Raw genomic sequence first — 12249 nt, 5'->3', positions numbered from 1 at the left:
GTTGCTTGAGGTCAAGCAGCTGGTAAGGCTCAAAGCCAGGACTCAACTCCAGTTTTGTCTGGCTCCAAACCCATGCACTTTGCCACACACCACCCTCAGCTCAGAATTGCAACACAGTGCACTTAACTGGGTGTGTGATTTTCAACAAGTCAGTTTACCTCTCTGGGCTTCAGTACCCCCCTCTGTTAAGGTAAGGTGTGTGATGTCAGTGTTTCTTGCTCTTTCCATTGAATCTTCTATGATTCCGGAGGCCTTGGAAGTCATCTGATCTCCTCTGTAGTTTCCTTTGTACTAGGAAAAATCTTCCAAAGAAGGGAACTCCCTTGGTACTTGTCAAGAGTTCAACACTTTTAATCAGTTCTTTTGGTGAACTGCTATATGACAGACACAGGCATAGAAAGCTTTTTCTGGGCTGGAAAACTATATTAACCTTGGATAAAAATAGGTTGTCTCTCTCCTCTACAGAATATCGTGAGAGGCCAGAAGAGAGAAGAGGGGCTATTAAACCCCTTTCTCTATTGTTGGAAAGGCATGTCCTTACTTGTTGATTTATAGATAATAATGGAATGCAAAGCTGGAAAGATATCCAGGACAATGATTTTCAAATTCTCTGCAAAACCTTAGGGTTCAGGGAAGTTTCCAGTGTGTCATCATGCTGGTAAGCGAAGGGCCAAATTCACCAGGACACCCAACCACCACCACCACCACCAATGCCTTAGTTCATAAAAGAAAAAAAAATGAGGTACAGAGAGACTGAATAACATGTCCACAGAAAATGTATGGCTGAATCAAGAGGAGAGGCTGGGTCTCCTAACTCCTGGTTCACTCAACATTAATTCAGCAAATAGTGTTTAGCCCATTAGGTGCAAAGCACTTTGCTTGGTAAGGTCGGAGAACCAGGATGGGATAGACTGTGTTGCCAAACCCCAAGGAACTTAGGATCTACTGGAGCTTCAGATTTTGATTCCCTGAATACTACTTTAGCAGACACAGTTTCCTGATGCTCAAAAAAAAAAAAAGGAAATGCAACCTGGTAATGTAACTTTCCATATTGATTTTAGCAGTAACTCTAGATCTGGGCAAATGTTTTCTTTCACTCTTGTTCTGGAAAGTTAGTATTGCTGATACACTTGTAGGTTGACAATTGTTTTCTTTGAGCACTTTGCATTCCATGGTCTTCTAAATGCTGTTAAGAAGTCATCTGTCAGTATAATTGTAATCCCTTTATAGATGATATGCCTTTCTCTGGCTGCTGTTAAGATCTCTTTGCCTTTGGTATTTTGTCATTTTACTACAATATATCTATTTATCCTGCTTGGGATACATTGTACTTCCTGAAATGATTAATTTATTGATTTTATCAATTCTGGAAAGTTCTTAGTCATTGTTTCTTCAAATATTGCCTCTCCTCCTTTTTCCAACTTCTCTCCTTTAGGATTTTCATTAGCTGGATATTAGGCCTTATTTCATCCTCTTTTACTTTTTTATATTTTATATAAAATATAAATTATATTTTCTATCTCCTTGTATCCTTGAGCTTCATTCTTAGTTATTTCCTCAATTCTCTTTTCTAGTTTATTGATTTTTATCTTCATCTGTGATGAATCTATGACTTAATTCCCCCATGTTTAGTGTTTGATTTCAGTAATTACATTTCACTTCTAAAAGTTCTATTTGTTCTTTTTCAAATCGGCCAGATTATTCCTGGTTGTATCTCTGTCTGGTCAATTGTTTTCTTTAAAAAAGTTTCTTGCATTGTTATAATCTGTTTTGTATCTGGAATTTTCAAACTCTAAAGTCCTTAAAAGTTGTGTGTTGTTTGTTTTTTCTGCTGACTTTTTCACTTACATTTTCTGGTGTGTTTTCCAATCTTTGATTAAGAACTCCTTTTTGCTTCACCTTAATTTGTGCTAATCCTGAGAACCTAGCTAGTTTAAGGACACCTTTCTCCCAAGATGAGTTACAGTTGCTTCTGCCTGAGCCTGGGAGCACACCAACCTTCCACCCTGGAAGGGACCAACGTTATCCCCCTTCCAGGTTGCCTGTGAGTGTTTGAGGTTCACCTGCCTCACCTTGCCCTGTCCCAAGGCTTAATCTCTTAATTGATTGTCAATATGACATTTGTCATCTAGGCAACCCGACCTTTCCTATTTGCGTAATACTCACTATTTCCATCTCTGATTTCAGCTCATGGTTTTATTGTAGTTTGCTGAGGAGTGTTTGTGTGGGAGCTGCATCTTACAATTAATTCCTTTGGTGCAGTTAAAGGTATGTTTTACCCAGGATCTAGTTGCTATTTAGTGGGTTAGCCCTTAAAATTTGTAGTCTGCCATAATGCTGGAGGGAGAAGACTCATTCCATTTGAAGAATCCTATTTATGGATTCCTTCTACTGTTTCTTTTTGTCCTAATGCCTTCAGGTTTAACATCTTGTCATCCTGTTCCTCGAGAGATCTGGCAGGTCATGACACCTACAGAAAAAAATGAATGAGAAGCACAAGTTAAGCTTTGTTTTCCCAGAGAGCATTTCTAGATTTTTCTCTTGCTAAAGCTAAAGAAAGCTGTGTGGCCTGGCTCTCTGATCCTATCACTGACGGTTGTCCTTTTATCCCCTCAAGTGTAGATTAAAGTTTTCACTTTTGTGATAGTTCCAATGCTTTATCTTTGAATAGTGCTTTTTAGGTCCCAAAATATTTACACATACACTGACTTGCCTGATCTTCGCAGATCCTCTCTAAGCAAGGCATCCTTCCCCCATTTCTGAAGAGGACACTGAGGCCCAGAGAGGTCATCTGACAACTTGTTTAGGGACACAAAGTCTATTCGTCAGCAAACCAGCCCCTCCACCCATAACTCCTGACTCCAAACCCATTGCTTTCCCCCACTAAACCTGCTTTCCATAAGTGAGAAAGTAAGATGCAATCAGTGGTTCATTCCTTCATCTAATATTTATTGATCATCTATGATGTACCAGGCACTGTTCCAGGCACAAGGATTTAGCTGACAACAAAATCCCTGCCCTCATTCCAGTCTAGCTCATGACAGATAATAAATAAATAAGCAATGATAAAAGCACACCAGAGAGAAGGAGCAGCATGTACAGAAGCCCAGGCGGGAAAGAACTTGGCATAGTCAACTGCCAAGAACACCTTGGCAAAGAACAATTGAAGAACTCTGTGATTACAGTGGCCCAAGCAGGGGGTTGGCCCGTTAGCTCAGTTGGTTAGAGCATGATGCTAATAACACCAAGGTTGCCAGTTGGATCCCCACATGGGCCACTGTGAGCTTCACCCAGTGGCCCAAGCAAAGGGGAAAGTGGTAGGAGATGAGACAGAAGAGGGGCTGGGGAACATGCTAAGGAAGATCTAAGGAAAAGCTTGAGGAAGGAAGGAAAGCCTGACTCTCGGAAGTTTGCTTCCCTTTTCAATAAGAAGAACCTGTGTGTTGATCAGTTCTGGGTTTTGACAGATCTGCCTCTCTTTGCTTGTGTCATTCACAGGCCTACAGGTTTTCCCAGCTTCCTGAAATGGTCATGGGCTCTCCCCCACCACCTGTACCTCCTCGGACTGGCCCTGTGGCAGTTGCTTCTCTCAGGCGGTAACACATTCTTTTCTTTGCTTTGTTTGGAATATTTGGAAAGGATTTGGTCCTGTGGACCTGACCTGACAGACTTCCTTCATGCCCTGCCCATCACCTGTACAGATAGCCATGTGCCTGGAGCACCCCGAGTACCAGGAAGGAAGTAGGGGCCATAGAGGGCTGACGTACTTCCTTGTCATTTTAAATAGAAAGTCCTGTAGAACCCACAGGTAAAACCCAACATCAAGTGCCCCATATCCTGAAAGCCCCATCTTTGACCTTGAGCATCCAAACATTCCTCCAGCGTGGGCCACTGCAATGGCTGCCTCAAGTGTGGGCGCCTCCTGCCATGTGTGCACACCCAGAAGTCCCTTCAGGGTGGTGTCCAAGAGGCCAGCATATCTGGACCCCCAACTCTTGACTTCAAGAGAGATAGGCTGAGAGCACGTGAACTCAGATACGTCTACCATGTTTCCCCAAAAATAAGACCTAACTGGAAAATAAGCCCTAGCATGGTTTTTCAGGATGACATCCCCTGAACATAAGCCCTAATGCATCTTTTGAAACAAAAATTAATATAAGACCCGGTCTTATTTTCGGGGAAACACAGTATTGTGAAGCACATGTCCAGTGTTCCCTTTGCTCTGTAATAATATAAAGAGCAGATGTTTTTAATAAAGGTAGACAAGAAACAGAAAGGCCATGAGCACTGGGAAATAGTCATCATGCCCAGGGCTGGGAGAAACAACCGGTCCTCCCCCAACATGCTAGTCCACCCTGTCTGTGGACCACCGTCTTGAATTTGATGAAAACAGTGAAGAAAAATGACTTCCCTCAGAAGCAATGCTGCCCTTATTTCCAGTGGCTTAGAATGCAGAGCTGTGTGTGGACAGCAGCCCTGGGTGCCAGCTGAGTTCAGGGTAGAGTGGGAACAGCAGACCAGGGTTCCATCAAACCTGCCCGTAACCTGCTGGGTAACTCCAGGCAACTTGCTTCACCTGTCTGGTCCCTGGTTCCTTATCTGTAAACGATCTCAAAGGCTGTGGGATTCCTCTCAGGTGGCCAAGTGTATGGCCCAGAACCCAGGAATTCTCCTGGGAAGGGCTTCCTGAAGGAGTAGCAGATGCTGGGAATAGCACGTGGGAAGCCAGGACTGTGGGAGTGAGCAGACTGGGAAGAGGAGGGAGGGATTCAGAAAGGGAGACCCCACACTGCTGGGCCTCCAGCACCCACCCTGATTTACAGTCAAGTCATCACAGCCTCTGTGTTTAGCCCTCCCTGGGGAATAGTACGGGGCTTCTCAGTTACTGCTGAGGGCTCCGGTTGGGAGGAGCTTAATGGCTGCCTTTGTGGTAGACTTGCCAAAGGCCAGCATCCATTTCTTTTCTTCTCTCCACCACCAGTCTTCTCCCATGTCCTGCCACACTGCCTGCCATCCCTGCCAACTATCAGGAGGTCACTGGCCTCTATACAAACCCAAAGAATTCGACCAGGGAGGAACCTTCAGAATAGGGTCATCCACCCCTTTTTGTTTACAGACAAGGAAACTGAGGCTCAAAGAGGGGAGGAGCAGGAACCCAGACCTCTGCCTCCATACCAGGCTCCCTTGCTGTGGCTCTATTTGCTCCTAAGTGACAGTGACAGCCTCTTGCTCCTCTGCTCAGAGGGGTCCCTGTGAGCTGGCAGCCTGCCACCTGCTGTGGCTGCCTTTGCCTCCCTGCCATTTTAATTTTAGGGGAGGCTGGAGTCCCTCTGTGAAAGGAAAGACAGAGTCTGTGGCTACAGCACCTCTCATAATAAGGGGAGAGGCCCGTGCCCGCTGTGTTCAGGCTGCCCTCTAATTATGCAGCTCTGTGAGCACTAAGTGGAAACAGGATCTGTTCAATGGGCCGGATTCTCTGCTTGCCTGTGGGACCAAAACCAGTATTGTCGCATTCAGAATACCCTGGAAGTGCTGAAGCGCTAGGCTCCTGCACCTGGAGTTTCCGAGAGTCTTGGGCTCCTTTCTTTCTGCCAGTAGCAGCAGGGAACGTGGTCCTCCCAGCCCTCCCGTCCCCGTCCTGCTGTCCGGATGGGGGGCGCTCCCTTCCCCCACTCCAGACAGAGCTGTCTCATTGGCTGCCAATGATGTCATCACCTCCCGGGTCGACCATCCCCTGCTAATACCAAGCGCTAATTGCTTGGCTTATTTTTATATGGAAATTAAGTGTTTTACTCCCAGAGACACAGGAGCCACCCTCAGGGGAGCACTGACCTTGAATATATCTAAAAATGATTCCAGCTCGGGCGCCAAGATGGCCAGTAAGGGTCTGGACGTGTTGCCCCCCCCGTGTTATTTGGGGGGCAAATCCAGGCCTGAGGACCCCACCATCCTGGGGCTGGAGGCCCTGCGGCTCCCCGAGGTAACTGCCCGGCGGCTGCGGTCCAGGGAAGCGGCTAACGGAGCCCCTCTGCCCGCCAGGTCCACCTCGGACGTCGGCAGCAAGACCAGGATGGCCGAGTCCGCCGGGCCGGAGCCGGCCCAGCTGCACGACAGCGCCTCCTTCGCGCAGGTGTCCAGAGGCCCCGTGTCCGTGGCGCAGCTGGATCAGTCGGCTTTAAATTACTCAGGTGGGCAAGGGCTGCAGAGCCCACAGCGCTCCGCAGCCCCAAATCCGCACTCCGCCTTCTCGCTGCCGCCTGCGGGAAGCCGAGAGTCTGCGTTCTGGATGCCCGCGTGCCTTCCGTGGCCCTGGCTAGAAGGGCTACTACTGCTTTTATTAAAAAGATCTGAAATCTGACAAAATATTCAGCTACGTTACAGTCAGGGTATATGTTAACATTTTGCCAGACTTCGGGTTTGGGGGTTTTTTTGGTTTTGTTTTTTTAATTATTATATATATTTTAAAGCATTACGGATACAACCACCCACCCCCATCTCATTTCCCTTCTCCCCAGAGGTAATCACAATCCTTAATCTTAGGTGTTAACCTTTTGTTACATATGTATGTGTATACAACAGTATATATATTTATAAGCTTTATATATTTTATATCTATGTAAGTGGTATGGAGCTATACATTTCCTTTTGTGCTTTGTTTTCTTGACTCAACATTGCTTTCACGGTTTCTCCAGGTTACTACATACATATAAATCTCATTCATTCATTTAAACTGCCAGATGGTAGTCTACTGTGTGATATACCACAGTTTATCCTTTCCCCCAGTGAGGGACATATTGGTTGTTTCCAATTTTTTGTTATTGCACACGATGCTGAAATGAACATGAAGGTCCTGTACACGCCCTAATTGGTTTTACAGTTCATTCAAACCATACCTTTTGGGCTAAAACTGCAAGCACCCAGTTGTCAACACTTATTAAAAGCAATCACTGTGTCCAGAAGTTTCACCAGTGGAATCCATTCTTCTTGGTTTCTTGTCTCAGATCTTTAAAAATATCCATCCTCCTGGGAGGAAAACACCTGGACACAGAGGTGTCATTTCCTCTTGCCAGTAGGCCTGCGGTGTTGGGATGGATGTGGGGGATCTGGTGAGGGCTCAGTGAGGGGAATTGAGCTATCATTTCTCTAGAAAGCCATGTCTGAGTCACAGCAGGTGAACAGGGCTGGGGCTACAGATGGAGGTCTGCTGCCATTACCCCTTTCCCCAATGCCAGAGTTCTCCCCTGTTCCCAGCTTCCCCCAGCTTGTGCAAATGTCAGCCCAGTGGTGAGGTGCTAGCCTAATGTCCCCCATCCATCTCCTCCATGCCAGGTAATACAGTGCCGGCAGTGTTTGCCATCCCAGCTGCCAACAGACCCGGCTTCACCGGCTACTTCATCCCAACACCTCCCTCATCCTACAGGAACCAGGCCTGGATGTCCTATGCAGGAGAGAATGAGCTCCCAAGCCAGTGGGCCGATTCGGTGAGTCCCTTGCTGATTCGCACACAACTTTACCTGTTTACATTCAGGGAGAAAGTGGGTGAGAGGTTGAGATTGAGTGTTTTGTTATTTCCACCCCCCTTCCACCAACTAGGTGGCTAAAGCCAACCATTTTGGAGGAGACAGTGTGATAAAGTTCAGGATGTCCTTTGACAGAGAAACTTGAGACCTGCCTTCTAGTCTAGGTTCCTCCTCTTTTTAGCAGGGCCACCGTAATCAAACACACCTTTATAATAATTACCATTTTGGGGGTATTTTCTATGTGCCAGACACCCTGTTAGAGATTTTATTTATATGATCTTATTTAATCTTCACAGCAGTCCTGTCAGATAGGTATTGTAATTCCCATGATGCATCCCATTTTGCAGATGAGGAAACTGAGGCCTAATCTAAAGCCACAAAACTTTCGTAAGGTGCTAAGACTAGAAATCAAACCTGCATGTGTCTGGCTCCAAAGTTTTTTTAAATTTGTTCCTTTTAACTTTAAAATTCTGTAAAAATTCAGAAAATGAAGTATTAGAAACTCAAGACTGAATTACTTTGCAAGTATCTCCTAAGGCTTGACTGTCTCGTCATCATCCCCTGGTTTCTTCCATCATTATAGCTAGAAGTATATGGCTCCTATATACAGTGGACCTGGCCCAGCCTGGATCAAAGAGAGACAGCAACCAGATGAACTTGGACATTCATACCCAAACCTGCCTTTTAGTCACCTGTCAAGGGCTGCTAAGTGAAAAACTAAAAATCCAAACAAAAATAGCACATTGATGGCCCCTGGAGTGGGTTGCCTGTGTGAAATCATCCCTCATGGATAACAAAGGCAGGCTGAACCTCAAGGCCCCTAGTACTATAAGCATTTTAGGGTTTGGTCTCAACATTTGAAATTCATCCCAGATTTAGGAAACACATTGATGCCCAAGGCCTGGGTTATCTTTTCCCTTTGTCCAAACTTTTGGGGCCCGTATTTTTACCTCTACAGGTTCAACTCAACCGCAGTGTTGAGATCCATTCTTACTGTAGTAATGCCCCTTCTAAATGCCTCATCATCAGGGTAACGTTATTCTGCATATATTAATTTTCCTGATGATCAAAATGTACCCCCTTAATTTCTAAAATATTTTTAAAATATATGCCATTTTGCATTTTTAAAATTCTAGAATGAATTATATCCTTCCCCCCTTCTTCTTTAAAATAGGAGCATAATTCAGTTTATCTTTAGCAAATGACTCAGCATCATTATTATGCCTCACTATAGGAAAATGACATTTGTAAGATGGTCTCTCATGATTTGTAGGACTATTGTCCCCCTCAAATATCTCCAAATAATTTTTGGAGTTATTGCAGTGGTTCAACACTTCTTTTCACTGGATTCTACTTATATTTAAAAAGAGGCCAGGTAGATTCAAACGTAGACTCAGGTATATATATTCCAACCAGCATATCCAGTGAGTACAAATTACCTATTTTCTAAACAAACTGACTCCAGGTTCTGTATCCGTACCATGGTACGTGGCCTCCATTTTCTTCCGAATCTCTTTCCTTGTCTTCGGTCCCTTCCTGCTTCCAGTATCAGACGTGTCCTATGACTTTAGCCCTTTCCTAACCTGAGGCCCTCTCTCCTTTCCCACCATTCTCTGCAGGTCCCCCTCCCAGGGTACATCGAGGCTTACCCCCGGTCACGTTATCAGCAGAACTCTCCCTCCAGGCTCCCTCGCCAGTACAGCCAGCCAGCCAGCATGCACCCCAGCTTGGAGCAGGCCCCAGTGCCCTCCACAGCAGCGTCCCAGCAGAGCCTGGCGGAGAACGACCCATCTGACACACCCCTGACCAACATCTCCACAGCGGCTCTCGTGAAGGCCATTCGGGAAGAGGTGGCCAAGCTCGCCAAGAAACAGACAGACATGTTTGAGTTCCAGGTGTAACGCCTTAGCCCGATGGGACTTCCAAACTCCACAAAGACAGTCTTCAGGTTTCTCAAGCCTAATGTGCTGGGACTTGAGGCCTAGACAGCAAGTGAGTCTTTATCACCCTCAGTTTCTGAAAAGGTGAACAGTGGGGCTTCTGGGAAACAGAGGAAACTCTTAAATGATTGGATTCTCAACTTATTCAACTGATTGTACATCAAGAAGTCCTTACTTGGGACCATATGTTTGATATTCTGTTATGTTAACTGTTTTGAACTGTGGGTGTATTTCCCTAAGGAGCCTTAGTTACAAGAGACACTAGCTAACCTACAGATTTCTGTTCAATGCCACATTTCAATAAATCACCAGAAGGAGAGAACATAGCTCTATCTTCGGTGACCTCTGCATGTTAACTCTGTTTCTGTGTTAAAGGCAATTCAGGCGTGTGATTAAACACCAGACTGTACTCTCTCTCATTCAGCCATGACGTTAATCGGTAAAATCACCTCTGGTCTGTAAGGGGGGCACTGACTCCAGCCAAGAAACTTAAGCCCTTTTCTTTTAAAGATTCATATTCATATTGGAGGAAAATCAGTGCTATCGATGAGATGACTGTACCTATCAATAGTCCTGAAGCTTTTTTCCCCCATTAATTAAACAAAGGCCAAGAAAGAGAAGATGAGAGGAAATGGTCGATTTGTTTTGACAGGTTTTTGAAAAGGTCTTATTTTGGAACTGAAGTACCCTGCAAGTTGGGATCTAACCAAAAGAGAAGCAGTGCTAAGAGCTTTTAGAAACCTACAAAAGAAAAACAGTTATTGGTGGAGTGTTTGTTTGTTTGTTTTTGTTTGGGGGGATTTTTTTTTTTCTTTCTTTCTTTTTTTTTTTCCCTGCAATGAAGATGGCCTGAGAATGAAGCATCTCTCTTTTTTGGATTAATAGATACATTGACTTTTACACGAAAAGCTCTGTCTCTTCAACAATGACCTCCAGCCTCTGCAGCTGAGTTATACAAAAGGAACTAGTAATTAATGCCTGCTACAAGCAGGAATAGTGGATCCACCGTTTCCTTAGGCTGCACTCTCTGTTTATAGAAGCTTCTGAATGTAGGAAATCTGTTGATTTACATTGAAATGTAAATAACGTTTTAAAAAGTGTATGGAGTTAGCCAGTCCTCTCCCTTCCCACACCCTGTAGTTAATGGACGCTGGAGGACATTTGCTGAAATGGCAGGTCTGCTGACCTTGTGAAGGTGAGGTTGCAAATCACCCTCCCTGCCATGGCCAGTCAGCTTCCAGAGCTCTGGGTGGACACTGTCTTGGAGCCCTGAGGCACTGGCCATAGACGGTCAGCGCAAAGCAAAACAGCTGCTGACTTCAGGGAGCCTGGGGGAGGAAACACGCTGGTTCCCTCACCAACTTAGGGAGCCATGCACGATGTTGGGGATTCACTTGGTATCTGTTGGAGAACGAGGTTCTGTCCTGTCTTCACCCAAGATCCATCTGGCTTCAGCTATATCCATTCCTTCTGAGCCCATCTCTCCATTCTCCTCATGAGTTTCTTTGGTCTTTACTGAGAGAAGGTGGAAATTTAAAAGTTGAGAGAAAAGTAGGAATGGAACTGATTAGAATGGGAGATTCAAACTGTCAAAGCACAGACTTTTCAAAGAAGCTGTTTTTATTTCCCAACGGCAAATTGCCCTTTCTGGAATGTTCTAGAGATGATGTATCATTGGAATCCCCAAACAAGTCTCTTGTTCAGATGATATTAGGTAGTGTCCTTTTGGTATGCTGGTTGATCTTTCATAGTGGTAGTTTTTTGTTACTTAAAACAAAATCAGCTATAAATAAAATGTATTTTTGTAATTTCCATGTGTATATACAGTATATTTCTACCAATGGTCAGTTGTTGTAATCCAAAACCTAAATCAGCTTGCAAAACACTGGACAGTGCAAGATTTTATCGACAGATTAACGCAATGCCTAAGTCTATCCAAATTGGTATTCAATGCACTTGAATGAACAAAGAGCCAAAGAAACTCAGCCTTTTCATGCAAATGGTATGAGTCTGATAAAGTCAGCTACATTGTCCCGCCTTATCAATAATATTAATATTTCATCAGTGCAATGACATCAACCCAGTACTTAGTCTACTTGGTAAATAAATACCTAGAAATACTGTTATGTGAAAATGAAGTTTTAAGAACTTAGTGTAATTAAAATACATGCACATGCTTCCAAGGCAGTGTCTGAGCTGTGGGTGTGCCAGTGATTTACAGAGAATGAGCCTATGGTTTGCAGTGGTCGGGCTCCAGATGGCTAAGAGGTTGGAGAGAAAAATCATTGCGGTCTTTACAGAACCCCGTGAAATACTAAGTTAGTCAACTGAGACAACTAAAAATACAGCATGCTACAAATATATGGTGATGGAAGGAGAACTGACTCTGGGTGGTGAACACACAATGGGATTTATAGACAATGTAATACAGAATTGTACACCTGAAATCTATGTAAATTTACTAACAATTGTCACCCCAATAAAATTAATTAAAAAAAAAAAAAAATACAGCATGCTAAATCAGACACTCCCTTAAACTAGACACCACAGTTTAAGAAAAGTATATGGAAGGAAAACTTTAAGTTTAAAGAAGACCCTCTGTTCATGTGTTCCCACCAATGGGGAGACAGCCACCATTGTTTGATTTTCTGTGACTAAGATGTAGTCCCATCTCTGAAGGCTCCTGTACTCATGGAGACAGATACCTGGACAGTTGGTTCAGTGAAAAGGCAGATGGTCCAAAGTGCCTCGTGGAAGTACAAATAGAGTTCCAGGAGAACCCAGAGACT

At 44.5% G+C, this 12249-nt stretch overlaps 1 protein-coding gene across 3 annotated transcripts in view; it reads left to right on the top strand.

Annotated features, from left to right (window-relative positions):
* The window catches only part of KIAA1549L (KIAA1549 like), a 268405-nt gene extending 256439 nt beyond the window's left edge, over positions 1-11966 (top strand). For all 3 annotated transcript variants that reach the window (XM_081063643.1, XM_081063642.1, XM_081063641.1), the window contains 4 exons: positions 3499-3596; positions 6040-6188; positions 7330-7481; positions 9140-11966. In XM_081063643.1, the coding sequence (XP_080919769.1) occupies positions 3499-3596; positions 6040-6188; positions 7330-7481; positions 9140-9421 (681 nt within the window). In that variant the 3' untranslated portion in view covers positions 9422-11966. The remainder of the gene's footprint in view (positions 1-3498; positions 3597-6039; positions 6189-7329; positions 7482-9139) is intronic.
* The last annotated feature ends 283 nt before the right edge of the window (positions 11967-12249 follow it).

This window comes from Rhinolophus hipposideros, assembly GCF_964194185.1.
Source record: "Rhinolophus hipposideros genome assembly, chromosome: 10".
Taxonomy (NCBI): Eukaryota; Metazoa; Chordata; class Mammalia; order Chiroptera; family Rhinolophidae; genus Rhinolophus; species Rhinolophus hipposideros.
This window is presented reverse-complemented; position numbering and strand designations above follow the sequence as displayed.